The following is a 27786-nucleotide window of genomic DNA, read 5'->3' as shown; positions in this document are numbered from 1 at the left end:
CTAGCGCTTAGGATGTACAGCCATTTTTTTTTTTCTGGTCCTTTATCATATATGATTTCATGACCTACCGGGTCCTGTTAAGGCTTCCTAGAATGTTGGCCTTTTGTGAAGCTGGCCCTCATTCTGGTTAGGTTTGGCCCATGGGTGATATCCACCTACTAAGGTGGTGGTCTCAGTATCCACTCTTGTTTAAAGCTTTTTGCTGTACTTTGGGGCACTTTCTCAGCGGGTGCCCCTCAGTCCGGACATGAGCCTGAGCACTGGGGGAAGTGAGTGAGCAAAGGACCTCTCCTCTAGTTCCAGCCAGGTTCCTTGGATGCCCCCCCACCCACATACCCTGGGCTCCAGAGGTGTTCTTGTTATCCACCATCTAGATACCAGGACCTGTCCCCATCTTTTAACTTCCTGTGCTGACATGCAATTCCATATGCAGGGCATATGCAGGGCAAAGCAGCCAGAGAGAAAGAGACCTTGCCACACTTCTCCGGCCTACCCGGACCCGGTGCCTGAACCCCTATGCCCATGAAGATAAAGATTCTGGAGGCTCCTGGGTCTCTATAATGACACCCACTCTGACACCACAGGGTTGGGGAAAATGAAGAAAACAGGAATCCTGTTACACTCTAGATACAGCGGTTCTCAACCTTCCTAACGCTTCGACCCTTTAATATAATTCCTCATGTTGTGGTGATTCCCCTCCACCCCAACCATGGCATTATTTCATTGCTACTTCATAACTACAATTTTGCTACAGTTACAAATCGTAATGTGATTATCTGATAACCAGGATATCTGATATGCGGGTTAAGACCCACAGGTTGAGAACGCTGGGTTGCAGAGGAATAAGTGAGCTTCCGTCAGGACTTTAACTTATCCTCCACGGTGCTCAGACCGTGCCATCCCCTGATGGAGACCATTGACACAGCACAAGAGTGGACGCTCCCCCTTACCCATTGCTCTCTGATTAGATGTTCCCATATTGCCACCACTGTGACCATCCCAGGTTTTCCCAGCCCCCACCCTCACCCCCGTGCCCAGAAAGTGATGTTCATCTTCTGTCCGGAGAGCTTAACTGAGTGAGACCTGGGCTGAGGCACATTGCTGTATCTTGGCCAGACATGGAGGGCTTAGGGATTACTACCTTCACTTAAAAAGTAGTGGCAGGTCAGGTTCCAGTGTCTGGCTGGTGTGTAAGCCCCAATGACAAGCAATGGCCCCCCACAGCCAGCTATTATCCACCACTGAAAGGGTGTTTCGGGCTGTTCTGCTCCTGTTCAAGGAAATTCAGGATCCTAAGACACAGTGTTTGGATAATCTTGACATGTAGGCATGCGGTGTCCTGGGATAGTCAGTGGGCAGCATGCTGAGTGTCTGAAAAGGAGGAGGGTGAGTGGGGTCAAAATGTGAGCAGCCAACCTGCGTGACTATAGTGACTATAGTGAGCCCCTGCATTTAACAGTCACTAAAGCAAGTCTTATTATTCTGAGATCCCTTGAATAAATATCACCCAGCCTTAGACTGCTGCGCTCACAAACTGACCATGGCTTCCAAAAAGTGTAAATCTAGGCTCCCGGCTCCGGGCTCCAGCTACTACTTTCTTAACTCCTAGTACCACCTTTGACCAACCTCCACCTACTCTTTGGCCAATGATTGGATTAACATTCCAATTTCTCTTCTTCTTTTTTTTAATCAAAGGGATATAATAACAGTACATAGCTCAGAGGGGGTCTAATGTATCCCGGAAGTGATCTAATCACATCTTCAGTGGTGTTTCCAGGCAGCAGCTTTTAACATGCTTGTAGTTTTTCTCTTCTTATCTAAATAGAAGACCCCTCCCTCCAAAACCAGGCCAAGGAAATTAAGGTTGCTATAGAAACAATCCAAAGGCACAAATTAGTTAATAGTTTGTGTTTAAAACTGACTTTATACTGGCCCGTACCTATAATCTCGGCACTCAGAGGTTGAGGCAGGGGGATCGTGAGTTTGAGGACAACTTGGCCTTAAACAAGCCTCAAAACAACAACAAAACATCGTGCGCGCGCGCGCGCGCGCACACACACACACACACACACACACACACACACACACACACGACAGGGAGTGTTGGGTCTAGGGGGCAGGGAGATTTCACAGAAGGCTAAAGGCAGAATGACAAGTATTAACTTGGTTCTGGCTGCTTTATTCCCTACAGGTCAGACATGACTTCTTGTCCACCTGCCAACATACGATTTGTTCCTTTTTCTTGGTGACATGAAGGACGGATTGAGGCAGGGCAGTCCAGTGCTTGGCCTCTTTCCCTCACTCAGTTTGCCTAGTCTTCCCTATCTATCCAGGCCCAGGAGGAGTCGCTTGACAAACCCAAAAGGTCAGGGACCCACCCAGAGCAGAGCAGAGCAGAGCAGGGACAACAAGGATGAGAGAGGTGTGTGTTACCCAGCTGAGGGAGGCCCTTCAAGTTTTCTTGCATGGTCGGAGCTGACTCATCTGATGCAGGGGCCACAGTGGGAACAGACAGCTTCGCAGCAAAACACATGGATGACTTTCCCAGCTTTGCAGCAAAACACATGGATGACTTTCCTCCCGCACCAGGGCTGAGACACTGGATGGTCAGGAGGCATCTAATTCTTTTTTTTTTTTTCCTTTTTCTTTTTTTCGGAGCTGGGGACCGAACCCAGGGCCTTGCGCTTGCTAGGCAAGCGCTCTACCACTGAGCTAAATCCCCAACCCCGAGGCATCTAATTCTTATGTGGCCCAAAGACCTGGCACATTTACACATGTAACTGTTATAGACACGGAAGAAGCTGGAATTGTGAGCTACAGGATTGCCTCGAGATCAGCAAAGATGGAAAACTGGAGTTTCCAACATCCGTTTAAAAGTTCCGAGGACTGGATGTGGCAGCTCTCACTGATCATCCCAGGATCCAGGAGTTACAAAGAGGAATACCAACTCCACACTCAGACATACACCCACTGGTTGGTGTTCAGAAGATAAGGTCTCCAATTCAGGAAACATGGCTCCAGACCAACGACATTGGACGTCACAATCAGATTTCTCTGGAAGAAGTTGTGGTTTGTGGCACCCTCAGTTGATTCTTTTAAGTAAAATCTCGAAGCAGTGCCGTCAAAGCACAGTGGTAGTTTGTTGTCCTAGTTTGTGTCTTCCTAGTCCCAGCATTTGGGAGTCTAAAATGAGAGGAGTCCCTCCGAGCCATTCACAAGCAACGTGAACACTATGTTGAGATTCCCACTTCGATACACATAGAATGAAGTTGTGCCCATCTCATAATCAGAGACTAGGGCACACCAAGAACGATGGCTGCAGGAACGAGAGCCCCCAGAAACAATGGAGCAGGCAACAGTAGTCACCAGGAAACGTCACCAGGAAAGTGGGGTGGGGGGCATTTTACGAAGAGAAGCTCTTTGTAGAAAACTACAGTAAGCCGCATTAAACAAGTTTAACAGCAGACAGACTGACCCAGTGAGTCAGAAAACGTGCCCGCAGAGGTGGGTGAACTGCAAGACGGTGCAGCAGGCATCGTGGGGAGCACAGCACGAAGGGAGGGTGGAAAACGAGGCACACGGCAGGATTTCCTAATGTACACCAACCCGTTCCTGAAGGGGAAGGGCTGGGAAGTGAGTAGAGGAAGTGTTGGAAGGGGCGATGAAATGGAGTTTGCCAGAGCTGATCAGACATAAATGTCTACTTTTAAGAAGTTTCCAGGAAGCTGGGTGTGACAGCACACACCATTAAGTGACTCTGGCACTCTTGAGGAGAGGGCAGGGCCAGGTGGATCTTCGTGGGTTAATTCAGGGTCAGTCTGGTCTACAGAGTGAGTTCCAAGGCAGGCAGGGCCAGAGAGAGAGAGAGAGAGAGAGAGAGAGAGAGAGAGAAGTTTCCAGGGCTGAGGATGTAGCTCACTGATAGAACACATGCTTAGCATATGCAAGATGCTAGGTTTGATCCCCAAAGCCTCACCAAGACACAGTGAATCCACAGACTCAGATGCTGCCGTGATCTCCAGGAATCTCAGAGAAGCAAAGAAGGGTGGTTGGGTAGGGTCGATCCCAGAGAAAGCCAAGGAGCCACACGTAGATACAGATTCTTATGGCGGCTTTGTGTATAAAGTGCCTCCTTCAGCCTGATGAGTTTGAACACGGCCTACTGGGTCTGTGTGAATTATTTTGAGGATTATTACCAGGTCTGGTCTCTGCACTGATGGTCTACAGCAAAGTTTGTGAATCAAACCAGGTTGATTACCAGGGTCTTTTTTACTGTAGGGTGAAGTGGAAATTTCTAGTTTCTTTGGAAAGTCATGATGTTTTGCCGGGGTGCACAGGTGAAAGAATGTCTTGCTAAAGCAGACCTGTGAAAGGATGTTTTCCTGTAGCGCACACAGGTGAAAGGATGCTTGCTATAGCAGACGCATGAAGGACTCATGATGAAGGAGTATAAATGTGATGCCACAGACAGTGAGAGCGGGAGCCTTGGTTTGGTTTGCTCCACCTCGAGGTTTCCTCAGGATTGAACTACAGCTGCTGGTTCCTGTGTGCTGTCTGCCTGCCTAGAGGACTGGTCTGCAGCTGCTGGGTTGTGTTTAGTGTTTGTTATGGGACCAAACTGCTGCCAAAGATCAAGCTCACCCCCGAAGAACTATTGCTAAGCAGGTCCACTTCCCCCACGTCCTAATAACTTTTCTCTTCCCACCTCTGGGGGGTGGTGGGCTAGAGGAGAGATGGAAAGCTTATTAAAATAGGCTGCAAAAATGGTATGCCAACAGTGGGGACTGATAGAAGGAATCCCCACACACACAGTGAATCCAGAACACACACACACACACACACACACACACACACACACACACACACACACACACACCTCCAGCTCACAAGCTGCCCTTGCCTGGGACCTAGTTCTTTGATTCTTCAGGGTTTGTTCCTTGTCTGTGCACTCTCTCAAAATATTCCACATGTTCTTCTGGGCATTCTGGGATGTTTGCATGCAGTATGGCAACCTTTCCTTTATAAATAAGGAGGCTCGCACAGCTGAGACTCTGGCTGGAGTGACACCCACAGCTAGGCTGTAGTCACTGACATTCTTTACATTCTTCACCTGGCCAAGGGGCCTCACCACATTCCCAGGAGTATTTTCCTCTATTTCTTTAAAGAACTTGGTGGATTTTATGTTGTTCTTATTTCTTGTTATAGTGAAAAGAAACAACTCTATGTTCGACTTTTAAATTATTTTATTTTACGTGTCTTAGTATCCCGCCTGCATGTAGGCCTGTATACCACATACATGCCTGGTACTCACTGGGCTCAAGAGAGGGCATCAGATTCCCTGGGTGGGACTGGAGTTATAGGTGGTTGTGAGCCCCCATGTAGTGCTGGGAAGCAAAACTGGGTCTTCTGGAGGGACGGTCAGTACTTAAAACTGCCGAGCCAACACTCCAGCCTGTGTTTACTTCTTTTGTTTGTCTCTTGAGATACAGCCTTATGTAGCTTAGGCTGGCTTTGAACTCCTTATGTAATTGTGTATGTTCCTGAACCTCTGGTTCTCCTGTTCCTCCTTCCAAGTGCTGAGATCATAGGTATAGGCCAACACGTCGTCTTTCTGCGTTCCAAAGTTAAGGACCGTTCTCTGCAGCTTGAGAGATGGCTTAGCAGTTGAGAATCCTTACTATTGTTCCAGAGGAGCAAATCTCAGCTCCCAGTACAGACATCAGACAGCTCACACCCACCCAAAACTTCAACTCCAGTGGATCTGGCACCCAGATGACATTCACACACACACATAAACACGAACACACACACACACACACACACACACACACAAATAAAAATAATAAAAATAAAAAAAATAAATCCTCAAAAGTATCTTTCTAAGCAATAATCTATTAACAAACAATACTAGTTTTAGAGTAACTAGATGGTCAGGTGGTGGTTGTGCACGTCTTTAAACCAAACACTGGGGCGGTAGAGCAGGAAGACCTCTGTGAGTTCAAGGCTAGCCTAGTCTACTGAACCAGTTCCAGGACAGCTAGAGCTACCCAGTGAAATCCTATCTTGAAAAAAATATGAATGAATGATTTTCATGTGAAATGAATGATCTTTCATATGAAAAATTAGATATGAAAATTATTCTTTAGAAATTTCGAATATGGACATTTTAACCTTTAGGTAAATGTTCTCTAAAATATGACTATTTGGAGACAGGATCAGTAAGTGAAAATTAAGATACACTGAGGTCGGGGTTGGGGATTTAGCTCAGTGGTAGAGTGCTTGCCTAGCAAGCACAAGGCCCTGGGTTCGATCCTCAGCTCTGAAAAAAAAAAAATAAAAAAAAAAAAAGATACACTGAGGTCACTGAGGTAGTATAGAACGTGTCATGGCTCAAGATAGCCTCAAGATCCCAATCCTATTCCCCCTTCCTCAACTCAGGGATCATAGGTATGCACCATTGTGCCCAGTACTGACCAATGTACTTAAGGAAGAGGCTGTTGGGCCTGGAGAGGTGGCTCAACAGTTGTCTTAGTTAGGGTTTCACTGCTGTGAACAGACACCATGACCAAGGCAACTCTTGCAAGAACAACATTTAGTTGGGGCTGGCTTACAGGTTCAGAGGTTCAGTCCAATATCACCAAGGCAAGAACATGGCAGCATCCAGGCAGGCATGGTACAGGAGGAGCTGGGAGTTCTACATCTTCATCTGAAGGCTGCTAGGAGAAGACTGGCTCCCATGTGGTTAGGAGAAGGGTCTCATTGTTCACCCCACAGTAACACACTTCCTCCAATAAGACCACACCTCCTTTCCTGTGCCAAGCATATTCAAACTACAACAGCAGCTAAAAGCACTTTCTGCTCTTCCAGAGGACTCAGGCTCTATTCCCAGAACCCCTATGAAGGCTCACAACTGTCTGTAACTGCTGACTCTCTTCTGGCCGCTATGGACCCTTCATGAACACAGCACATAGAAACATGCACAGTGAAAGCACTCCTGGACATACAATAAAATAAACCTAGAAGAAAGAAAAAAAAAGAAAGAAAGAAGTTAAGACACAGTCACATCCAGACAAGCTTTGTTCAAGGATGTAGAGAGGAGAACCTGTCCACACATCAAGGGGAGAGCTTCAGGGCAGACAAGCCCTGACTCTCTGTAATCCTGGACTTCTACCCTGAGCTATGAGAAAATTAATTTCTGCTCTTTAAGTTACCACGCTGGTGGTATCTGTTACGATAATTCAAATAACCCCCTCTGCTTTTTTTTTTTTCTTTCAAGAAAGCATTTCTCTGTGTAACCCTGGCTATCCTGGAACTTGCTCTGTAGACCAGGCTGGCCTTGAACTCACATAGATCTGCCTGCCTCTGCCTCCCCATGGCTGGGATAAAAGGTATGTGACACCACCCATCAATAACTGCCTGGCAATATTCACTCTCTTAAAGAAACGGGCAATGTTACATTGTATCGCTTACTACACAAGTTCATTGTTATCTTAGACTTCCATCTGTTTTTAGTCAATGTTGAAAAGTGAATAAGCCTTCCTTGTGGCATCTAGAAAATCATCTCAACAAGAGAAATAACTTGTATGTTCGCATTGGTCTCCTCTAAATGCAGCTGAATGGCTGTTGAGTGTCTCCTGAATTCTGAATGTTGTGACTATTGATGACCCATGAAGAGCTCAGAGCTCATCCACTGATAGGTGTGCCCACCATATAGCTTCCTATGCATCTGCTTGTACTGTTGTATTGATCAAGTGCAAAATGACCTGTTGGACACATGTTGGAGATGAATAAAAATGTAATGCTCAAGTCCTCCTCGGAGACAGTTTGGGGGGTGTGATGGAGTTTCATCCCTGAGGAGAGCCTTGTACCCAAGGCTTCCAAACACACACACACACACACACACACACACACACACACACACACACACACACACACTCACCAGGAACCACTTCCAAATTAAGAAGTTACAGAGAGGCTGCTTGGCCCTCTCATCGACTGTCGTCAGGAAGCAGTAGTTTCCTGCCACATGAGGTGAGCTCCCCAGAGGAGCTCCGAAGATCAATACTGGCTTCCTTGGAGCAAGAACAGAAGCCACAGTCTCATCACCCATCCCACTTCTGCTTTCCTCTGGTCTTTGAGGCAAGTTTCTAAATCCAGGCTACAGTCCTGGAGAGCACTGCCTAAAAGCAGAAAGCCAGGTGCTGCGGCTAGGCAAGGGGCCTCCTCTCTTCCTACCTGAAATACCTAGCCTCAGGGAACACCTGTCTAAGCCTTGAAAGGCACCTGCCAGAGGGAAAGAAATGGCCAGGGATTCAGAAATTAGATCACCGATCTACCCTTCAGGAGGGACAGACTCAGAGAGACCCGGAAGGGACACCCAAGGATCTGTGTTGAATCTACAAGAGGTAGAAGAAAGGCATTGGGTGCTTAAGCACAAGGCAAGATGTCAAGAGGGTAGATGACCCTGAGAGGGGTATGCCCAGAGGACATCTCGTTAATAGTAAGCTCCTGGTGGAATGTGAAGATGCACAGGTGTGCAAACATGGAGCCTAAGGACGTCTTGTCTGAGAGATGACAGAGGCAGAGGCTGGAGGGCAACTGGATCCGGAGCACTGGCTGAGGGAAGTGACCAAGAACATAGCCCAGGCTCAGGCTCCATGCTGAATGTTGGATTCCACAGTCCCGTCTAAATCCAACAGGAGCTTGTCTCAAGGCCATTTCCCAGGCACTGGGGCTTAGAAGGCACACACTTGTCTGACACAGGACTGGCTACGGGACAGAAAAGGGGAAGAAAATGAATTGAGGTTTGGCCCATATGTTGCTGCCTCAGAAGGCTCTCTGGACCTAAGCCTTCCTGGGTCCTTCCCCACACATCCATCGCACCATTGATGAGGGCCTGGTGTGTGCTTACCCTTGGCAGCAAGAGCAGACAACTCTGCCCTTATAGGCACTTCAGCATGGACAGATGAAACAAACCAACACAGGCAGGCCCGGTGCCAAATATCATGGGAAAGGCTGTGAGGCTAGGGGGGAGACAGGGTGTACAAGCATGGGGCCTAGGAAAGTCTTGTCAGAGAAATGACATCTGCGGAGTCAAGACCTGAAGGAAGTGGCCTCAGAGGACGACAGGAAATATATTATATGTATAAGACACGATCAGCACAAAGAGTGATGGGCCTGTCAAGTGCAGCCTCTACAAAGGCAAAACCAGCCATGGCAAAGGTCTTATGGGATGGAACCTAGAGGAAGCTTGTGCAAGCTTGGTCCCCCAAGAGGCTCTGCTAACACTGTGGTACAAGAGCTCCTCCTCATTTGAATTCTTAGTACAGACTCCCCAGTGTGGCTAGGGACTCCCCAATGTGGCTAGGGTCCCAGTAAAACAGGCACAAATAGGTGGATGCAAGAACTTGGAAATTGCCTTCCAAGCATTGGCCCTGTTCTGGTTTCTGGGGCCAGTAGAGAGTTAACCCCTCCTGATCTGCTAAACTAGCTAACCCTTTTTCAGGATGGGTAGAAGACCAAGGCAAGGTGCAACATTCTAAGCAGGCTATGACATAAAACAGGAGCAGGGGTGGGGGTGGGGCGCAGAGCTGGAGCAGGCCAGGGGACAGATGGTGTTTAAATGAGAGGGCACCCAGGGTCTCTATACAGCAAGGGGAGGTGACGGTGGGTAGGAGGGTAGATGTAGGAGTGAGGGCAGTTGAGGTGTGGAGAGAGGTTTTCAGGAAATTCTGCTGGATGTGTCAGGTGAGAAATACTCCCTCTTCGTAGTCCTTCATAGTGGAGAGGAGAGGGTCACATTTGGGAAGAAAAGAGAAAGTAGGCTTGGGCACTGAAAAAGAAGCACGGAATTCTGGGTCAGGAAGAGACAGGTGGCCAGGATTTAAAGTGCATCCTGTCAGTCTGTGCTGCTGTGTATCTTTAGTGATATTTTCCTTGGCTACCTAAGGAGGGAACTGGCTCCATTTCTGAGACCATATGGCTGGCTTCCTACCACTGAAGTGCCTGCCCCCAGATGCCCTTGACCCTTGCTGCCCCATTCAGACTCTCCACATCAGGCGGAGTTCAGGACATTTGTCATAAGAGCAGAATCGGTATGCGGTGCTGGAAGAATTGGCTCCAAGAGTTGGACAGAAGTGGTTTCCGAAGAGACCAGACATAGTCTTGCTGAGAGAACCACAGCTGCCTGGGAAACCTTGGAGAGGCCTCCGCAGGAATGGGTGGTGCCTTTGAGGGGCGCGTCTCTTTGAGGCGGAGCTTTTGGGGAAGCAGGAGTGGTCTGGGAGGACGAGGCGTGCCCGAGGCGGGGCTCTGACGCCCTGGATCGAGCTACACTCCAGCACCGGCCGGCAGAGGCGGCTCCGGAGGGGCGGGGCGGCTCCTCCCTCGGGTCCGCTGCGAGCCCGCGCCTCCCAATTCCCGGAGCTGAGAAGGGCTCGCGGCGGCCGCTCCGCTGGGCTCCAGGTTGGGCTGCCGGGCGCTGGGCCAGGGCGGGCGGGAGAGCGACGGGGGCTTGCGCGGAGGGCGGCGGCCTGGGCTCGCCGAGCCATGGCGGCCCCGGAGCCGGCGCCGAGGAGAGGCCGGGAACGCGAGCGGGAGGACGAGAGCGAGGACGAGAGCGACATCCTGGAGGAGAGCCCGTGTGGCCGCTGGCAGAAGCGGCGGGAGCAGGTGGGCACGGGTGCGGGTAACGCCACCGTCCCGTAGCCTAAGCATGGAGGCCATGGCATCCGAGAGGCCGAGCCAGTATGAGGGTCTCCCCGGACGCTCTGGCCTCTGGAGGCCCTCGGATCCCTTTGGCCCCAAGCCCTGGTGAGAAACCCCCAAACCTTGAACACCAGTGTCATCCCGGGACCACATCCACGTGCCTCTTGGATGCCCCACTACCCCTCTGGGTATAGTCCCCAACCTCTAAAACCTGCTTTACCTTCTGGCCCAGCCCCTGGACACCACCCCTCTTCCCCCTGGGTCATAGATTCCCCAGCCTTACCTTCCCCAGCTTTCCCACTGAGTTGGGCAGGGCTAGCAACACATTCATGGCTGGGGGAAGGTTGTGGCAGAGACCACGTCCACACCCTGGGTCTATTCGTATCAGGACACACATCCTTCCCACCTAGGTGAACCAAGGGAACATGCCCGGGATTCAGAGCACCTTTCTGGCCATGGACACGGAAGAGGGGGTAGAAGTGGTGTGGAACGAACTCCACTTCGGGGATAGGAAGGCCTTTGCGGCCCATGAGGTGAGGCCTGTCTGTACCCCTTTTGCCCTATACCGTTGATTGCCCCCACGACCATCCTTCTTCTCCAGGAGAAGATCCAGACCATGTTTGAGCAGCTGGCGCTGGTGGACCACCCCAACATCGTCAAGCTGCACAAGTATTGGCTGGATGCCTCTGAGGCCCGCGCGAGGGTGAGCTAGGGGCGGGTGAAGGGCGGAGTGAAGCCACAGGCTGGGTGGGGCAGCATGGGGACCCACCCGCAACGGCGGAGCCCGCCTGCCCGCAGGTCATCTTCATCACAGAATACGTGTCGTCTGGCAGCCTCAAGCAGTTCCTCAAAAAGACCAAGAAGAACCACAAGGCCATGAACGCCCGGGTATGGGGAGTGGGTTGGGGACTGGAGGGAGTCCAGCAGAACTTAGGGACAGTAGTGGGGCGGGGGACTCCGAGAGGCCTCGGTTCAGGAGTGGGGTAGCGGGCGGGCTCCGCAGGCTCAGCAGCCTCTTGGTGCCCACCCGACGGAGTCGTGCGTCCGCTGCCAGGCCTGGAAGCGCTGGTGTACGCAGATCCTGTCTGCACTCAGGTGAGAGCCTGGCTTGCCCACGCACTTGCCCCCTGCTCTTCCTTCACCTTTCTTTCCGGTGCGCTCTGACCCGGTTTTTCCTGCCTCCCTTCCTCTATGCTTGCAGTTTTTTGCACGCCTGCAGTCCCCCCATCATCCACGGAAACCTGACCAGCGACACGATCTTCATTCAGCACAATGGCCTCATCAAGATCGGCTCTGGTGCTGGCGAGGCGGGGCGGGGCAGGGGGCAGGGGTGGGGAACCAGCGGGAGCCCAGGACAGAGACTGCCCAGTCTCCTGGCCCCACTGACGCCCTCTCTTTCTCTCTGCGTCGGCCGTTGCAGTGTGGTACCGCATCTTCTCCAATGGTGTGTGGGGTCTCTGGGGTGTGGGAGCTGTGGAGAAACTGGTCTGCTCAGCATCACACTTTTTCTTAGCACTTCCTGACGATCTCCGGAGCCCTATAAGAACTGAACGGGAGGAGCTCCGAAACCTGCACTTTTTCCCACCAGAGTATGGCGGTGAGTCCTAAAGCCGCTTTCCATCTGACCTGCTGGCACATCAGAATGTCCAATCAACTCTGCCTTGTTTTTCCCATTTCAGAGGTCAACGATGGGACTGCTGTGGACATCTTCTCCTTTGGGATGTGTGCACTGGAGGTACTGTTCACTCTCCTCATAGCCTCTGCTTTGGCTCTACTCCATCTCACCATTTCCAATTTGTGCCCTGCACCCAGATGGCGGTCTTGGAGATCCAAGCCAACGGGGATACCCGAGTCACAGAAGAAGCTATTGCTCGGGCCAGGCACTCGCTGAGTGACCCCAACATGCGGGTGAGCAGCTTAACCCCTCTAGGACTGGCTGCAGGTCTTGGGCTTGCCCTTGAAGCCCTCTAGGTAGGCTAGAGGTGTAGTCTGGTCAGTACATTTGAAAGTGTTAGCATCTGAAAGCGTAGCTGGCGGACTGAGGTCACCTCAAAGGAAGACTCTTCTAGGAGCTCACGGAATTTCAAGAGGGTGAATGGAAGTAGGGCATGGGTGTTTGGAGCCCAAGGCCTTCCTGCCCTCAAGTTTACAGAATCAGATCCTGAGCTGCTAATGGGATGCCTTCTCAGGCAGGCATGATGGAGGACATCATTGTGGAGGTGGGAGGATGCAATGATTGGACCCGTGGGGTCTAGGGTCTTGAAAGATCTCCTCTAGAGCGAGGATTTTCCACCCACCACTACCTTTCTTCCCCACAACCTAGGAATTCATCCTCTCCTGCCTGGCCCGGGACCCTGCCCGCCGACCCTCAGCCCACAACCTCCTCTTCCACCGAGTGCTCTTTGAGGTGCACTCGCTGAAGCTGCTGGCAGCCCACTGTTTCATCCAGCACCAGTGTGAGGGGCAGAAGGGCCGGGGTGGACCAGGATCCTGGGGTCAGATCATGGAAGGGTCTTTGCAGGACCCTTAGGTTGGGTCCATCCCCATGGGCATTTCTGTGGTTCACAGACCTCATGCCTGAGAATGTGGTAGAGGAAAAGACCAAGGCCATGGACCTCCATGCAGTGTTGGCTGAGATGCCCCAGCCCCATGGACCCCCAATGCAGTGGCGGTGAGTGGTGGCAAATGAGGCTTCCCCTCCTAACTGCTTGGCTAGGCTTTGGCTTGATGCCTCTTATGTCTTATGACACCTCTTCCATACCATCCCAGGTACTCAGAGGTTTCCTTCTTGGAGCTGGACAAATTCCTAGAGGATGTCAGGTGAGAGCTGGCATGACAGTGAAGAAAAAACACTATCAGACCCGAGTCCCCACCTACCTACCCCCTGTCTATCTCCAGGAATGGCATCTATCCACTCATGAATTTCGCTGCTGCTCGGCCCTTGGGACTTCCTCGTGTGTTGGCCCCACCCCCAGAGGAGGCCCAAAAGGCCAAAACTCCAACCCCAGAACCCTTTGACTCGGAGACCAGGAAGGTGAGTCCCAACTCCTGCTGTACTATGCTGTTTCTCAGAGTTAACCACAACCAGGGAATGGGTGCCTCTGGGGACCTGTCTCTGTCCATCCCAATTCTCCCCCAGGCTTCCAGAGACCAAATCCAAGCTGACCATTTTTCCCCAGAGGCTTCTTGCTTTTACAGTCCTTCCCCATCCCATTGCGTGGTCTCTTCCATAGGCTTTTGGCCACCTCCATTCCCCATCTGGATCCAGAGCCATCACTCTGATCTCCCCCATCCTAGCTTCCATCCTTCCTCAGCACACACTAAATTCAAATGCCAGTCGTCTACATGTCCTGGATCCCAGCTGCACAGAGAGCTAGTAGAAATCAGCCTCAGGGGGTTGGGGATTTAGCTCAGTGGTAGAGCGCTTGCCTAGGAAGCGTAAGGCCCTGGGTTGGGTCCCCAGCTCCGAAAAAAAGAACCAAAAAAAAAAAAAAAAAAAAAGAAAAGAAAAGAAAAAGAAAAAGAAAAGAAATCAGCCTCAGTCCCCTGTCCTGCTCCTGGTGGCACCCCATTTTTCTGTACTGTTGCACCCTGAGACACAGCATTTCCTTGCTTTCCACAGTTCTCTTTCTCTGTCTCTGTCTCGCTGTCTGTTTCTGTCTCTCTCTTTGTCTCTGCCTCTCTCTGTGTGTCTGTCTCTGTCTCTCCTTCTGTCCCTCTCTCCCTCTGGCATTGTATTCATCATTCAGTACCCAACAGAAGGCTACTACTCTTGGAAGCCTTCCCTAATACCTCAGGGATGGTGCAGTAAGATGTGTTTTCCGGACTTCCCTTGGAGATGTCTACCATTTTTTGGGTCTCTGCTGATCCTTCTGGGCTCCTTTGTTAAATAATACTCTGTGGCTAATACACTTCCCCTGCCACAGGTGGTCCAGATGCAGTGCAACCTGGAAAGAAGCGAGGACAAGGCTCGGTGGCACGTGAGCAAGGGCCCTGGGTGGGACTAGGAAAGACGGGGACCAATCAACTCTGGCACCGCCCTGACCACGCCCTTCCGTCGACAGCTTACTCTGCTTTTGGTGCTTGAGGACCGGTTACATCGGCAGCTGACCTATGATCTGCTCCCAAGTAGGCTGGTAGGGGATCAGGTGGTGGGCTGGGGCTCAGGCACCGGCTAGTGCCACAACTCACTTGTCCTGTGTTCTCTCTTCAGCCGACAGTGCCCAGGACCTCGCCGCCGAACTAGTGCACTATGGCTTCCTGCACGAGGTGGGCGGGTGCGCCTCGGGTTTGGAAAGGTGCAGTCTGCCGAGCTGCCCAGTACTACCGTGCTTCCCCACCCCCTCCACTGCAGGATGACCGGACAAAGCTAGCAGCCTTTCTGGAGACCACTTTTCTCAAGTACCGTGGGACACAAGCGTGACCTTTCCAGTCCTGACAGCCCAGCAGAGATACCAGGACTCAGGGTTGTCCACTTGTCAAAGAGCCCCACACTGCTCAAAGCTGCCTTCTGCCTGTGTTCCCTGGAACTGAATACAGGTCTTGCTAGTGAAGACCCCTCCCCCACAGCTTTCTGCAGCAGTGTGGGACCCTGGGGTGGTGATGGAGCCCTGAGCCTGGATGGGAGTGGATACAGGTCAGTTAGGGGACCCACACTCTATCTGGTACTGGACAACAGCCATGCCTTCAGGTGGCAGAAACCTAGGAAGGAGCCTGGTCTCAAAAGTAATAGGGCCCTTCAGGTGTCAGACACAGTGCTGGGCATCAGGCAGACCAAACCTGACCTGATTGGAGACTCATAGATTAGAGAGCTTGGATTAGACCTGTGGCCAGGAAATTCCATGGTCACCGCTCAGACCAGTCCCGATTGCCTTGCAGACCTGCCTTGAGCCGTCTCTCTGATCTTTCACACATTTGAGACCAGGACCTGTGTCCTCCACAAAGCCCTTGGGTAGGATCTTTCTGTTCATCAACCCTCTGGCCTAAGGGCTCAGAGGTCAGGCGTCCACTGCATCCCCTCCCCGGGGAAGTCAATGTGTTTGAGTCTGAGGATGTGGGTTCCTCTTTCTCCTTAACCCAACTTGTCTCTCATTCTTGCTGATTTCAGAGTCCTGGTAAATTCTTCCCCTCAGAACCACCCTGATTTCTTGGTTCTTGAACCGCCTCCTCTCTTCCAACTTCAAATTTAAGGTCTTAAACGTTTTTAAATGTGTATATAAATGTAATGCCTCCACGTTCCTTTTGAAACCTTCACGTGTGAAACCAGGAAGGCTCACTACTGTACTATTAATAGTTCCACATTGCTGCTGTTAACACATATCATAGACCCAGTGGTTTGAGACAACACACATACAGTTCTGTACATCAAAAGTTTAATACTAGATTAAGACCCAGGCTAAGTTCCTTTCTGGAAGTTGGGGCTCACCTCCTGCTCCTTCAAGCTATTGGCAGAATTCACTTCCCTACGATGGTAAGGTAGAAATTCCTGTTTTCTTACAGCTGCCAACTAAGAGCCCTTCTCAGCTTCTAGAGGCCACCAATTTTTCTTAGCTCTTCTTCTATCCCCTTCAAGACCAGCAGCATCAAGTTGAATCTTGTCATGGACTAACTGTCTGGTTCTCCACTGCTGGGGAGTTTCGGGGCCTTTTGTGAGTTGGTTGGACCCACCTGGGTAACCTGGGATGATATCCTTCTCAGGGTCTGTAGATTAACCACATCTGCACAGTACCTTTTGCTCTGGAGACTAATCATCCTGGGTCTTGGTGCTTAGAGAGTAGACGTGGATGGTGGATGTCGTTACTATGTTGCCTTCCATGCCACCTTAGCCCAAACCAAAACCTATATTAAGCAAAGTTGTCATGGGACATTTAATAAATTAAATGAACTCTCATTGTGCATGGTCTGACATAGTCTATTTTTAAAATCCACAACAGATTGTACAGATAATTAAACTGAACTTGTAAGCACCAGTGCTGTACTTTAGCATTTTTTTGGTTTGGTTTTGATTTTTTCATGATAGGGTTTCTCTGTGTAGCCCTAGCTGTCCTGGAACTCACTATGTAGACAAGGTTGACCTTGAACTCAGACATCTGCCTGCCTCTGCCTCTCAAGTGCTGGGATTAAAGGCACGAGCCACCATCCGGCTGTTCAGCTTATCATTAGGATACAGCCCTATTTGCCTGGAATTCAGAATCCAGACCAGGCCGGTGCTGTGATTATAGGTATAAGCCACTGTGCCTTACTGCAAACATAGTGTTTTAAAAGTTGACTTGCCAGGCAAGGTCAACAGTGAGTAATCTTCTACCCTGATTTAACACAAATTCAAATCTCATAGCCTCAGCCTGTGTATTAGTCAGCGTTCTCTAGAGTCACAGAACTTATGGAATGTCTCTATATAGTAAGGGAATTTATTGCAATGACTTAGTCTGTAGTACCCAACAGTGGCCACCTATGAATGGGAAGTCCAAGAATCTAGTAGTTGCTCAGACCCACAAGGCTAGTTTCAGCTGCTCTTCTGTATAAGATGGATTCCTGAAGAAGTAGGTTCCAACAGATGTGCTGGCCTTGCTTTATCCCATGCTGGTCTTGAACTCAGAGGTCTGCTTGCCTCAGTCTCCTGGGATTAAAAGTATACATTAGCTTGCCTGGGCCTAAGCTTTTCATGACCACTATGCCTCAAGATCTCCATGCCAAGGTCCGGGTCGGAAGCCTGTGTCTTCCAGTCTCAAGATCTGGATCACAGTTGTAACCTCCATTTCTGGATTGTAATTCATTCCAGATGTAGTCGGGTTGACAACCAGGAATAGCTGTCACGGCCTGGAACTCACTTCATAGACCAGGCTTGCTTCAGATTCACATAGTGCTGGAATGAAAGGCAAGTGCCACTGTGCCCAGCCACAAGCACAAGCATGCTTTTAGTCCTGTTTAGTGGGTTTTATATGGTAGGTGTCTCCTCGTGGCAGTCTTTAGGGCTAGTCACCTGCCAACCTTCTGTCCCAGCATCAGCCCAGTTTGATGGGCATCACCGATGAGTATTACCGTTCCATCAGTGTAGGTTTTAGCAGAGAACAACCTGTCCTACATTGTATTTTGCCTATTGCACAATTTTTTTTGTTTTCTCTGAAGTTAATAATTTTCCTTTTTAGTTCTTTTAAATGGGGTGTGTGTGTGTGTGTGTGTGTGTGTGTGTGTGTGTGTGTTGTGCCACAGCTCATGAGGAGGTCAGTCAGCAACCTGAAGGAGTTAGGTTCCCCCCCCCCCCCCCCGACTATGTGGACTCAGGGATTTAACCCAGATTATCAGGCTTGGTGGCAAGCCCCCTTAACTGCCGAGCCACTCCCCAGCTCTGCTCCTCTGTTATGTGTTTGCCATTGTCTTTGGGCTCCTCTCAGTATTTAGGACCCAGCACAGTGACCGAGCCTGCTGCTTGTTCTTGTGTTGTGGTTCGGTTCTTGGTGTGCGTTGCCCTGCACCAGGATCTGCATGCCTCTCTCTTCTCTCTGGCTCCTGTGCATTCCTCTTCATTTACCCCACAGGAAAAGGAACAGAAAAGCGGATGGGAAATTATGGAATTGACCTGTTTATCCTTATTGGAATCTTAGGCGTTTGAAAATGTAAGGAGGTACAAGACATTTGTTTAGCTGAAAACCCTCTCTCCTCGGGACTTAAGGGTGTCATGTTACATTCTTCTAGTTCCTGGAATTGCCAGGCTTCTGGATTCTGACCTTTTGTGTAAGAGCTCTTCTGTTTCTCCTCATCTTTTCTTTGCCTAGTGTTTTGGAAATTATCTATGACCTGCTACAGTTAAAAAAAGGGGGGATGACATTTTCTTGAATTGTTTATTGATTTCTCTCCATTTCTTGGATAAATTATTGAGATGTTGGATTTGTGTTTTCTCTTGTTTTACATTTATTTATCAGATGGTTATGGGTAACCACACTAATGCAGGAGCCGCTCATGAGGGGGCTCAAGGGCACAGTGAAGACTTTTTTCTAATTTAATTTTGTTTCCAATATGTTCCAATCACAGTTTCCTCTTCCATCCCTCCCAGCCTCCCTTCCCCCATCACATCCACTCTCCTGTTTTCTTTTATAAAAGAGCAGGCCTCCCAGGGATATCAGCCCAACACAGCATAACTAGCTATGACAGTCAGGCACACACCCTCATGTCTGGGCTGGACGAGGCAACCCAGGAGGTTAAAAAAAAAAAAAAAAAAAAAAAAGGTCCCAAGAGCAGGCAAAAGAGAGATAGCCCCATCCCCACTCTTAGGAGTCCCATAAAACACCATGCTAACAACCATAACATATACGCAGGGGGCCTAGCATAGGCCCTATGAGCCCTGCTTAGCTGAGTCTGTAGGTATAAATCTCCAATTTGGGCTCTCTCTCCACCTAATGTTTGACTGTGGGCCTCCGCATCTGTTCCATCGGCTGCTGGTAGAGGTAGGTGTCTCTGATGACAAGTGTCCTAGGCGCTCATCCGGACTTCTGTTGGCAGGTGTGGCCTCTGGTAGAGCAGGGAGACAAAACTTATTTCCAAAAACAATTCTGAATTCCTAGGGTTCTGGTATCTTACATGAGCAGGATTCCAAGAACCTGGTCCACACTGTGGTGGTAAACACTATCACTCTGGAGGCAGAGACAGGTAGATCTCCAAGTTTAAGGCCAGCCTGACCAGTTTTTTTGTTTTTCTGAGACAGGATTTCTCTATCTAGTCGTGACTGTCTTGGAATTTGCTTGGAACTAAGTGGAAAGGTAGACCAGGTTTTTGCTAAAAAATCATTGACTCTTCATTCTTGACTTACAAGATATCGAAAGCAGCCAAATACTGTCACACCATGCAGTATGGCCTCTGGCTGTTCTTCCAGAGAAGACAGATTTTTTTTTTTTTTTTTGGTTCTTTTTTTCGGAGCTGGGGACCGAACCCAGGGCCTTGCGCTTCCTAGGTAAGCGCTCTACCACTGAGCTAAATCCCCAGCCCCAGAGAAGACAGATTTAACATCTCAGAGAGTTTGAAAGTTTTTTATTGGCTTGCCAAAGATTTTTCTGAAAATCTAGGTCCATCACTATCAGAGGGTGGTGCCTGGGGTTCCCCCTGGTGGTGGTGGTGAGACCCAGCCCACTCAACATCTTCCAGTGTGTGTGTGTGTGTGTGTGTGTGTGTGTGTGTCTGTCTGTCTGTCTGTCTGTCTGTCTGTCTGTCTGTCTGTCTGCAGAGGCTCTAGTGGGCCCATCTCATTCTAAGTCTTGACTATTGACCAATGTGATTATTATAGTTTGTTTTCTTGCAACTTTCAACTTTATGGGATTTTTTGTATTTAGTTTTATTTTGAGAAAGAATCTCTCTACGTAGTTCTGGCTGTCTTGGAAGTTGCTTTGAACTACTTGGAATGGTAGACCAGGCTGGTCTCCAACTCACAGAGATCCTCCTTGCCCCTGCCTCTGGAGTTCTGGGATCAAAGGTGCCATCACACCCAGCTCAACTTTATTTTACAACCTATTGAATTGCTCATTTGCAGATTTTTTTTTTTTTTGTTTTGGGGTGAGGGGTTGATTTTTGAAACAAGAGTTTCTCTGTGTAGCCCTGGCTGTCCTGAACTGTGTAGACCAGGCTGGCCTCAAACTCAAGAGATCTGCTTCTGCCTCCTGAGTGCTGGAATTAATGGAGTATGCCACCAGCACCTGGCTGTTTTTTCTTTTTTTAATTGGGAAGAAATCTACGTTCATGGTCTTTATCTTCTTGTTTTGGGGCTGCAACAACTTTGGGTATCTTTGATGGTATTGCTTTCTCGGTTTCTAGTCTTATTCTTCCATTTCCTTTATTGCCTTGGTTTCTTCTGTGTCATATTTCCTCATGCTCTTGTGCTTAAGAGTGAGACGCTAAGCTGGGTCTCAATGCTTTTTTCCCAGAGTGGAGGTTATGTCCAGCCACTGTTGGCAGAGCCAGACCTACTAGCACCATGTAGCAGGGATAGAAGTCTGGAGGCACCTACATTTTTTTCCCTATCTTTACTTTTTTCAGAGAATTCTAGACACAAACATCACAAACCAGTCTGCTAAGGCCCTCCTCTGGTTCCCCAACATTCCACTTCTCTGCCCACTTAGGCTTTCAATAGAGGTCTTGCCTGTTTAAATGTGGTTCAGAAGGGGAGGGAAGTATCCTGCCATATTTTGCTAGAGATCTCTATATATAAAATTCTGAAAAACACAGGGTTGAAAAACAGAATGGCTTAGCTTGAGGGTGCTTGAGCTTACAGATGTGGTTGGTGTCTTGCAGGCAGCCTTAGGATCTTGGTACTGAGTGAAGCTCAAGGTAAACGTCAGAGCAACTCCTCGCAGCACAGATGAAAATAGATTTATTCATAGCTCAGGACTCGGGGACTAACGTGCACATTTATGTCCGCAGGACTGGCTGGGGAACCATCTTTTGGGTCTATCTGCAAGTCAAACGCTCTAAAAGGCTACTTTCTCACTAGGACAGGTCATATTTCAAAATAAATGAGGACTCTTGACTTTAGATGGATAATGCAAAGGCGATGGATGCATCAATCTTTTTGTCTTCTGCCTCAGCTGTCTACGAAAAGAAGAAATCGGCCTCTTTCTCGCTCTCAGTGAATGAACTTAAATGGAATAGGGTGCTAGTAAAATAGGCAGACGGAACTGATTTAAAAATGCTGACCACGCCCCCCCTCCCCGTTCCCCCAAACGCGGGAGGGCTCTCCGGGTCTCCACTTCACTACCCCGGCCGATCCGTTCTCCTCCGGAACATTAAATGCCTGCTCCGCCCCGGAAATACGTTCCGGTCTCCACTCACGTAGCTAGGTCGTGTATCGCGAGAATTCCGCGTCCGGCGCCCAGATCGCGCGAGACTGCGGAGGGAGCTGATGCTTGTGGCGCGCGCGGCGGCCGCGACGGACGCAAGATGGCGACGGCAACTATAGCTCTCGTAAGTGAATCCCTCGCGGCCGGGAGCGGCCGTCAACTGGTAGGAGTGAGTCGTAGGCCGGAACAGGGTGCGGAGGGGCCCCTGGGTGCGCATTGGCTTGACCCGGCCTCATACGGGCTTTCTGGTGGTCACCGGCACGCGGGGCGGAGGCGGAGCGGGAGCGCGCGGCTGTGGCTTGGCTGCAGCTTCCGGCTCGAGGACTTCAGTTTCCGGCAGCTGGGCGGGGTGGGCCGGCCGCGGGCTGCCCAGCTGGATTCCGGCGGGGCGGTCCTCTTTTTGCTGAGGCTGGGCGACAGTTGTCTAGGCGTCTGGGAGCCCTGGCGCCTGCTCCAGACCTGCGCGACTGCGCCCCTTATTGGGGACGCGGAAGGGGCGGGCCCACTGGCACTTGCTCTACGCCATGGTGCACAGAGAAACGGGTTTCCCATTCTATTACCACTCAGGAGGGGGAAAACATCCTCCACACCTTTCAGACAGTCTTTCTGTCCCTGGCTCTGTTGGAGAACCCCCGTCAGTGCCTACCTCCGTCACTGGTCTGGTGGGCATCATAAGACACTGCTCACCCCTTGTTTTGTTCAGCCCTGCTCAGCGTTTTCCCTGGTCAGTCAGGAATGTACCAAGAGTGACTACCACAAGTCTTCCTCCCCACTTGCTTTAGGAACTACTTATCTCTTGGACCCCCATTGCAGTCCAGTCTTTTATTAGCTGCCACCCTCATTCAGAGGTCTGAGACTACTTAAGCAGATGCCTACAGGTCAGACTACGGTAGGGTCAAGTAGTGTAGACAGGCTGTCATTCCTCAGCCTTAGCTGGGGACTGCACCTTCATATTGGGAGAGGGGCACTTGCTCCAGCCTGCGAGGGATAGATCTAGTGTGTACCACTCACATCAAGGCTACCTTTTGAAAAATAACACTCCGGGGTTGGGGATTTAGCTCAGTGGTAGAGCGCTTGCCTAGCAAAGGCAAGGCCCTGGGTTCGGTCCCCAGCTCCGAAAAAAAGAAAAAAGAAAAAAAAATAACACTCCGATTCTTGAAGCTACAGGTGTAAATGGTCTTCGTGTAAAGACAACCAGAGAGTTGAGAGCTTGATGGCTGCTCTTAGGTGACTGTCAGATGATAGAAGAAGGGGGAGGGCAGAATATAAAATACTTTGAACAGCACTGGTAGAGAGCGGATACCTCATTTTTGGGTAGCCCCTGATGACTGAAAGGTTAGCCCGACACTACTGAAAGTTGGTGTCATTGTTGAGATGGGCTCAAACAGTAGTCTCACCACTGAAGCAGCTGGAATAGTCTTTGCCAGCATCTGACCATGAGTCCCGAGAATTGTCTGTCTCTTGTTTTGCTACATCCACAGTGCTCAGCACAAGCTTGGCTACCCAGGAAGTAGCACTATACCCTTGAAGGGACCTGAACAGATGGAAGACAGCGTCCTTCAGCCAGTCCTATTCTTGGGGCCTGGCACTGCTCTCAATGGTACTAATATTGCTAGAACCTGTGGCTTGCTTTCCATATGCAGAGTCTTAAGGGACTTCATGGAAAATGATTCCGTAACTCTTGGCTGCTGCCTGAAAGATAGGCCATGCCCCTGCATAAGAGGAGATTCAGGGACTTGGGGATTTAGCTCAGTGGTAGAGCGCTTGCCTAGGAAGCGCAAGGCCCTGGGTTCGGTCCCCAGCTCCGAAAAAAAGAACAAAAAAAAAAAAAAAAAGGAGATTCAGGCCTAGATTTTAGGTGACTTGCTCAGGTTATTTAATATGCTTTGTAATTGAAGTAACTTTTTTCTGAACTGGTGAAGGGCAGAGCTTGGCTTGCATACCTGAGACACTCAGCTTCAAACCCCTCAAGGGATCTTCCCCTCTCTCCATGCACCAAGGCTGAGACGCATATTAGTGTGACCAGCTATGATAACAAATGATAGTTTTCTCTAGGCTCTCCCAGTGACTGCATAGAACAGAGTGTTAGACTCTATTGGAGAACTCTGCTGTGGTAAATAGGCTAAATTGGGTCCTATGTAGTATCCACAGGTGAGCTTTCTCTGGGATTGTGCACGTGCATTGTCTGCTGCTTTCAGCACTATTCCTGTCCCTAGGTGGCTACTCATTTGGAGAGGCAGAAAGTCATACATGTGCCCCAGGGACAACAATCTCAGTGTCTGGCTCATGCCTGAAGCATGCTTTCACTGTGGGTGTTGAGAAGCAGCCTCTTGTTCTGCGGATACCTGTGCCACAGGAGTCACCACTCCTCTGGTTTTCTCTGGGATATCATTCTGAGTCACACTGGAACAGACAGAAGAGCACACTCAATGTTGGTAGCACCAGGAGCTACCACAAATAGGCTGTGTTAGCCATAGATTCTGCTTCCATCACAAGGTCTTCGTAGTGCATTAGGTTCTGCTGCCAGTCCCTCCAGTAGCCTGATGACCTGAGGGACTTTGTCCAAGTTGCCAGCCTCTGGCTTTCTTTCTAAAAATGGGCACAACTATCTTTCTATGTCTTTTGGTACTTGTGGATCATGTACTTTAGCTCATGGTAGGGTAAGCACATTCTTTTGTTACTGCGGTCTTCTGAGAAGTTGGGTGGACTTTAGGGCCCTTCTATCACATCCCACTCCTTACTATATTGCCTACCTTTACCTGAGGTCTATTAGGTGACAGGGACACCACAGGCTTGATAAGAGCTCCACCTCTTGAGGGCTGCCTTGGACAGGTGTTCTCTGTGTCCCTTCTGATGGTGAGAGCCAAGCTCTCAGCTGTCATTCTAGGACAGTTTTTTCACTTTGTCTGCTGGGTGAGGGAGGCCTGGATTTGCCCAGAGCTCATGAAATTACTGGAATGGATGTTGAGCTAAGAGGCCTAGCCCAAGTGATGGAAGCAGTGTTCTTGCTTCCATGGGAAGGATGGGGGAACACAGCCAGCTGGTCACCCTGACATCTAATATGGCTCAGTCTGTCAGCAGAGAAGGGTGGCTTTCTTTGGCCTTGGGCTAGAACACTGCTTGCTTCTGTCCTTTTCTTCTTGTCTCATGCCAGAAGACTGTCAACTTGGGCCTGGCCCAGCTGCTGCTCTGCTTTCTGTCCGTACCTGGGGAGCTGTGTATGTGCTGGCAGGCTAGAGGGTATAAGGGCAGTGCAAGGTGGGGGTGATTAAGACTCAGTGGACCTTCTTAACCCTTGCCCAGCTTCCCTTATTCTAGATGGGAAGGCAACCTTCAGCTTTGGACGAGGAGAGGGTCTGGGTGATAGGTTGTATGACTACTTATATTTCCCTCCTGCCTGCAGCAGGTCAATGGCCAACAAGGAGGGGGGTCGGAGCCAGCAGCAGCGGCTGCAGCGGCGGCGGCGGCAGTGGTGGCAGCAGGAGACAAATGGAAACCTCCACAGGTATTAACCTTAAATATGACTTTCCTTCGCCTGCCTGCCTGCCTGCCAATGCATTTCTGGGCCTAGAGAGACCTGATTGGGCCAAGTTGGAGATTTGGGTGGGGGAAAGTTTGGGGCCTAGCCTTGCCCCCTCCTCAGCCTGCTACTGTTTGGTTTCTTTTCTGTGAGAGTCTATCTAGCCTAAGCCTGGCAGGGCCCGACAGTTGGCCAGCCAGGCAGCAGGGGGAAGAGATGGGGATGGTGGGAATAAATGCGGTCAGCCCTCAGTGGTGCTGGCTCTGAGCCATTAGCATTGTTCAGAAGGATGGGCCCTCTGTTTCAGAATGGCAGTGTTATGACTAGAGCTAGAAATAGGGGTTTTCATTTTATCTCTTTGTTTTCATGTAAGTGAAACAGCAAAATAATATGTAAGTCAAAGCACACGTGTGTTAGGGGACCCTCTCCCCCTCATGCTCTCTGGAGTTCTGGGTGGGTATAGATGGATTTTGTTCTCTAGTTACTGGCCCATGGGAGCACATCTTCTGGGATGTGACGCTGGACTCTGTTGTTGCTAGGTGATAGATCCTTTATTCCCGCCTCCACAAGAGTCCCACAAGGTTTCAGCAAGATACTGTGGTAGCCTCTGGTTAGGTCCTCCAGGCACTGGTGTGTGTGTTGGGGGTGGGGGGGTGCAGACAGAGATATTGGTATGCATCGGTAGATCTTGGGCAGTTGTGGGGGCTGACTGGCTGGCCAGTGTGCTGTTGGTTGGTGGGAGAAGGGCCTTTTGTTCACCAAGACAAAGAAGAGATTGAAAAGTTTCTAGGGGGCTGAGAAGAACTGGCATTGATTTCCATGGTGACAGCCTACTCTAGTGTCACAGTCTTAGAGGCTTGGGGCCAGCTGAGAGGGCAGAGGACAGATCTAGTATGAGCCAGACTGCAGTCTTGGTCCCGTCCGTTGGCAGCTCTTGAGTGCCTTTAGGGTCTTCTTGAGACTACCCCAGAGGGGCCTTATAAGTGTCCTACCTTTTGACCTTTGAACAGAAACTCATCAGCACTCCAGCATCCATGATGGGGTCCATGGGGTTTGAGTCAGTCAGACCTGGTCTGTCTTCTTTGTGTTCCAGTCCTTGTCTGTTACTCCTATGTTGAGGACCTTCCTTTCTTTCTCTGCTGATGCTCTCAAAGGTCGTGTCTGTCTTAAAGCCTAGAAGAGTAAGCAGAGGTATTTAGAACTAGTATTTACATAGGCTGTCTCTATTACTCCCAGGGTCTGCTGGCTCTGACGTTATGCTTTCCCTGTTTACATGAATGTGTTCCTCCCCTGCAGACAACTTGGAAATGGCTTTGATGGGAACTTAAAACACAATTCTAGTAGTGTTCAGGTGTCAAGCTCTCCCCCTGGCCAGCATTGCCTGTTCTACATTAATTTGGCTAGGGTGGGGCTCTGTTAATGGAAGTAGGTTGTAGCCCCTTATAGGGCTCATGAACTGAGGAGTAACACCCACCCTCTGGGAGGTATGCTTTGAAAGAATGTCTTCAGGCCTGAGATGAGCATTGCTGGAGGGAAGGTCTCTTGTATTCACTTGTTCTGGGGTAGCCTGTTGAGAAAACCAAGAGGTTATAGTGTCTGGTAGCCTATGAGTAATGAGTCTTTGGTCCTGGTTCTGTTTTCTGGGCTCTGGAGGACAATAAAGGTTGGCTGTTCTACAAGACTTGGGACAGAGACTCTGGGATCAAATTGTCAACAAAGGCAGGCACACTGCTCTCCTGTGTTGCATGAAGAGGCCATTGTGTTGCCCTACAGGGTACCTTCTTAGTTTACTATGTCCCATCCACGAGTCATGTCTATGACAAAGGCCTGAGTGGGTATAGCAATGTCTGAAGGAAAGGCCTGTATTCTAACCAGGCAGGAAGTAGTTTGTATTGGGGCTTATCTCTTGCTTTGGTTCAAGAGACTAGGGATAAATGGCCTCTGGGATTTCTGGGATAACATGAGAAATCTTGAGTTTGCTGCTGAACAACTCCCCTGTTTCCTACTCCAGGGCACAGAATCCATCAAGATGGAAAATGGGCAAAGCACAGGCACCAAGCTGGGGCTGCCTCCCCTGACGCCCGAGCAGCAGGAGGCCCTCCAGAAGGTGAGAGTGCATCTCCTGAGCACAACTGCTTAACCAGGGTTGGTAAGGCAGGCCATCCCCCCTGCAGGCTGGGCCCCCCAGTGCTCCTCACTGCCATCTCTTACAGGCCAAGAAATATGCAATGGAGCAGAGCATCAAGAGTGTGCTGGTGAAGCAGACCATCGCCCACCAGCAGCAGCAGCTCACCAACCTGCAGGTGAGCCCTACCACCCTCCTGCACGCCACAGCCACTATCTTGGGGCTGGCTCTGCTGGAGGCCCTTCTGCCCAGCCTGGGCCAGGAAGTCTCCACTGCCCCTCCCCACTACCTCCACCATCTCCTCCTCTTCTCTGCCTCCTCCTGTGCCTGTGGCCGACTGCCCCCCAGAAGGTGTTATCACTCTCAGACTCTCAAGATTCATTCTCTGGACCACCAGGGTCCTCTCTGAGGCATGAGTGGCCTGGCCTTTCCTCCGGTTGCTTGATAAGGCCCCTTCTCCACACCCTTCCCACTCCTTCTCTGTAGCTCTGCCCAGTTCTCCTTCTTGGTCTTCCCACTAGATCCTCTGGGTCTTACCATACCCTTGTCACCCAGACTGTGTACAGCCATGATGGCAGCATGTAGATTGTGATCCTCCTTGCCCTTATGGTCAG

General features: G+C 50.2%; 2 protein-coding genes and 1 long non-coding RNA gene across 15 annotated transcripts in view; 2 read left to right on the top strand and 1 right to left on the bottom strand.

Moving 5' to 3' along the window:
* The first annotated feature begins 10346 nt into the window (after positions 1–10346).
* Positions 10347–16673, top strand: Nrbp2 (nuclear receptor binding protein 2). Of its 3 annotated transcripts, XR_005486727.2 has the most exons (19): positions 10352–10671; positions 11118–11240; positions 11309–11410; positions 11506–11595; positions 11762–11802; positions 11909–12003; positions 12128–12151; positions 12221–12304; positions 12387–12442; positions 12520–12615; positions 13031–13163; positions 13276–13378; positions 13477–13527; positions 13606–13741; positions 14634–14687; positions 14772–14835; positions 14921–14976; positions 15062–15246; positions 15586–16673. XR_005486727.2 is itself a non-coding variant. In NM_001415104.1 (18 exons), the coding sequence occupies exons 1-18, from the start codon at positions 10549–10551 to the stop codon at positions 15128–15130; spliced, it is 1500 nt and encodes a 499-aa protein (NP_001402033.1). In that variant the 5' UTR covers positions 10415–10548; the 3' UTR covers positions 15131–16673. The 3 variants fall into 3 exon arrangements, 2 of the variants coding, with proteins under 2 accessions (XP_063120317.1, NP_001402033.1); NM_001415104.1 differs by having other exon boundaries at positions 10415–10671; positions 15062–16673; XM_063264247.1 differs by having other exon boundaries at positions 10347–10671; positions 14921–16673.
* LOC102548315 (uncharacterized) overlaps positions 16332–27786 on the bottom strand; it is a 16380-nt gene continuing 4925 nt past the window's right edge. For 3 of the 4 annotated variants that reach the window (XR_005487508.2, XR_010053849.1, XR_010053848.1), the window contains exons 2-3: positions 26522–26614; positions 16332–26220 (exon numbers count right to left, since the gene is read on the bottom strand). This is a non-coding gene — a long non-coding RNA (uncharacterized LOC102548315). The remainder of the gene's footprint in view (positions 26221–26521; positions 26615–27786) is intronic. The other variant, XR_010053850.1, reaches the window with a different exon arrangement.
* Positions 21560–27786, top strand: part of Puf60 (poly-U binding splicing factor 60) — a 10954-nt gene continuing 4727 nt past the window's right edge. For 2 of the 8 annotated variants that reach the window (XM_063264334.1, XM_063264333.1), the window contains exons 1-5: positions 21631–21651; positions 23009–23127; positions 24931–25032; positions 27059–27154; positions 27261–27350. In XM_063264334.1, coding sequence (XP_063120404.1) covers positions 23125–23127; positions 24931–25032; positions 27059–27154; positions 27261–27350 — 291 coding nt within the window. In that variant the 5' untranslated portion in view covers positions 21631–21651; positions 23009–23124. Of the gene's footprint in view, positions 21652–23008; positions 23128–24930; positions 25033–27058; positions 27155–27260; positions 27351–27786 lie in introns of all 8 variants that reach the window. The other 6 variants (NM_001399393.1, NM_001191880.2, NM_001399392.1 and 3 more) reach the window with 4 other exon arrangements.

The sequence above is a fragment of the Rattus norvegicus genome, chromosome 7 (genome assembly GCF_036323735.1).
Source record: "Rattus norvegicus strain BN/NHsdMcwi chromosome 7, GRCr8, whole genome shotgun sequence".
NCBI classification, from domain to species: Eukaryota; Metazoa; Chordata; class Mammalia; order Rodentia; family Muridae; genus Rattus; species Rattus norvegicus.
The sequence above is the reverse complement of the archived record's forward strand: the minus strand, read 5'-3'. Positions and strand labels throughout refer to the sequence as shown.

Bases quoted from the DNA above. Each gene is read 5' to 3' on its own strand.
- Nrbp2 (XM_063264247.1), top strand. From the start codon at position 10,549: ATGGCGGCCCCGGAGCCGGCGCCGAGGAGAGGCCGGGAACGCGAGCGG. The intron at 12,004-12,127 runs GTGCTGGCGAGG...CGGCCGTTGCAG, and splicing joins CCTCATCAAGATCGGCTCTG to TGTGGTACCGCATCTTCTCC. The intron at 12,443-12,519 runs GTACTGTTCACT...CCCTGCACCCAG, and splicing joins TTGGGATGTGTGCACTGGAG to ATGGCGGTCTTGGAGATCCA.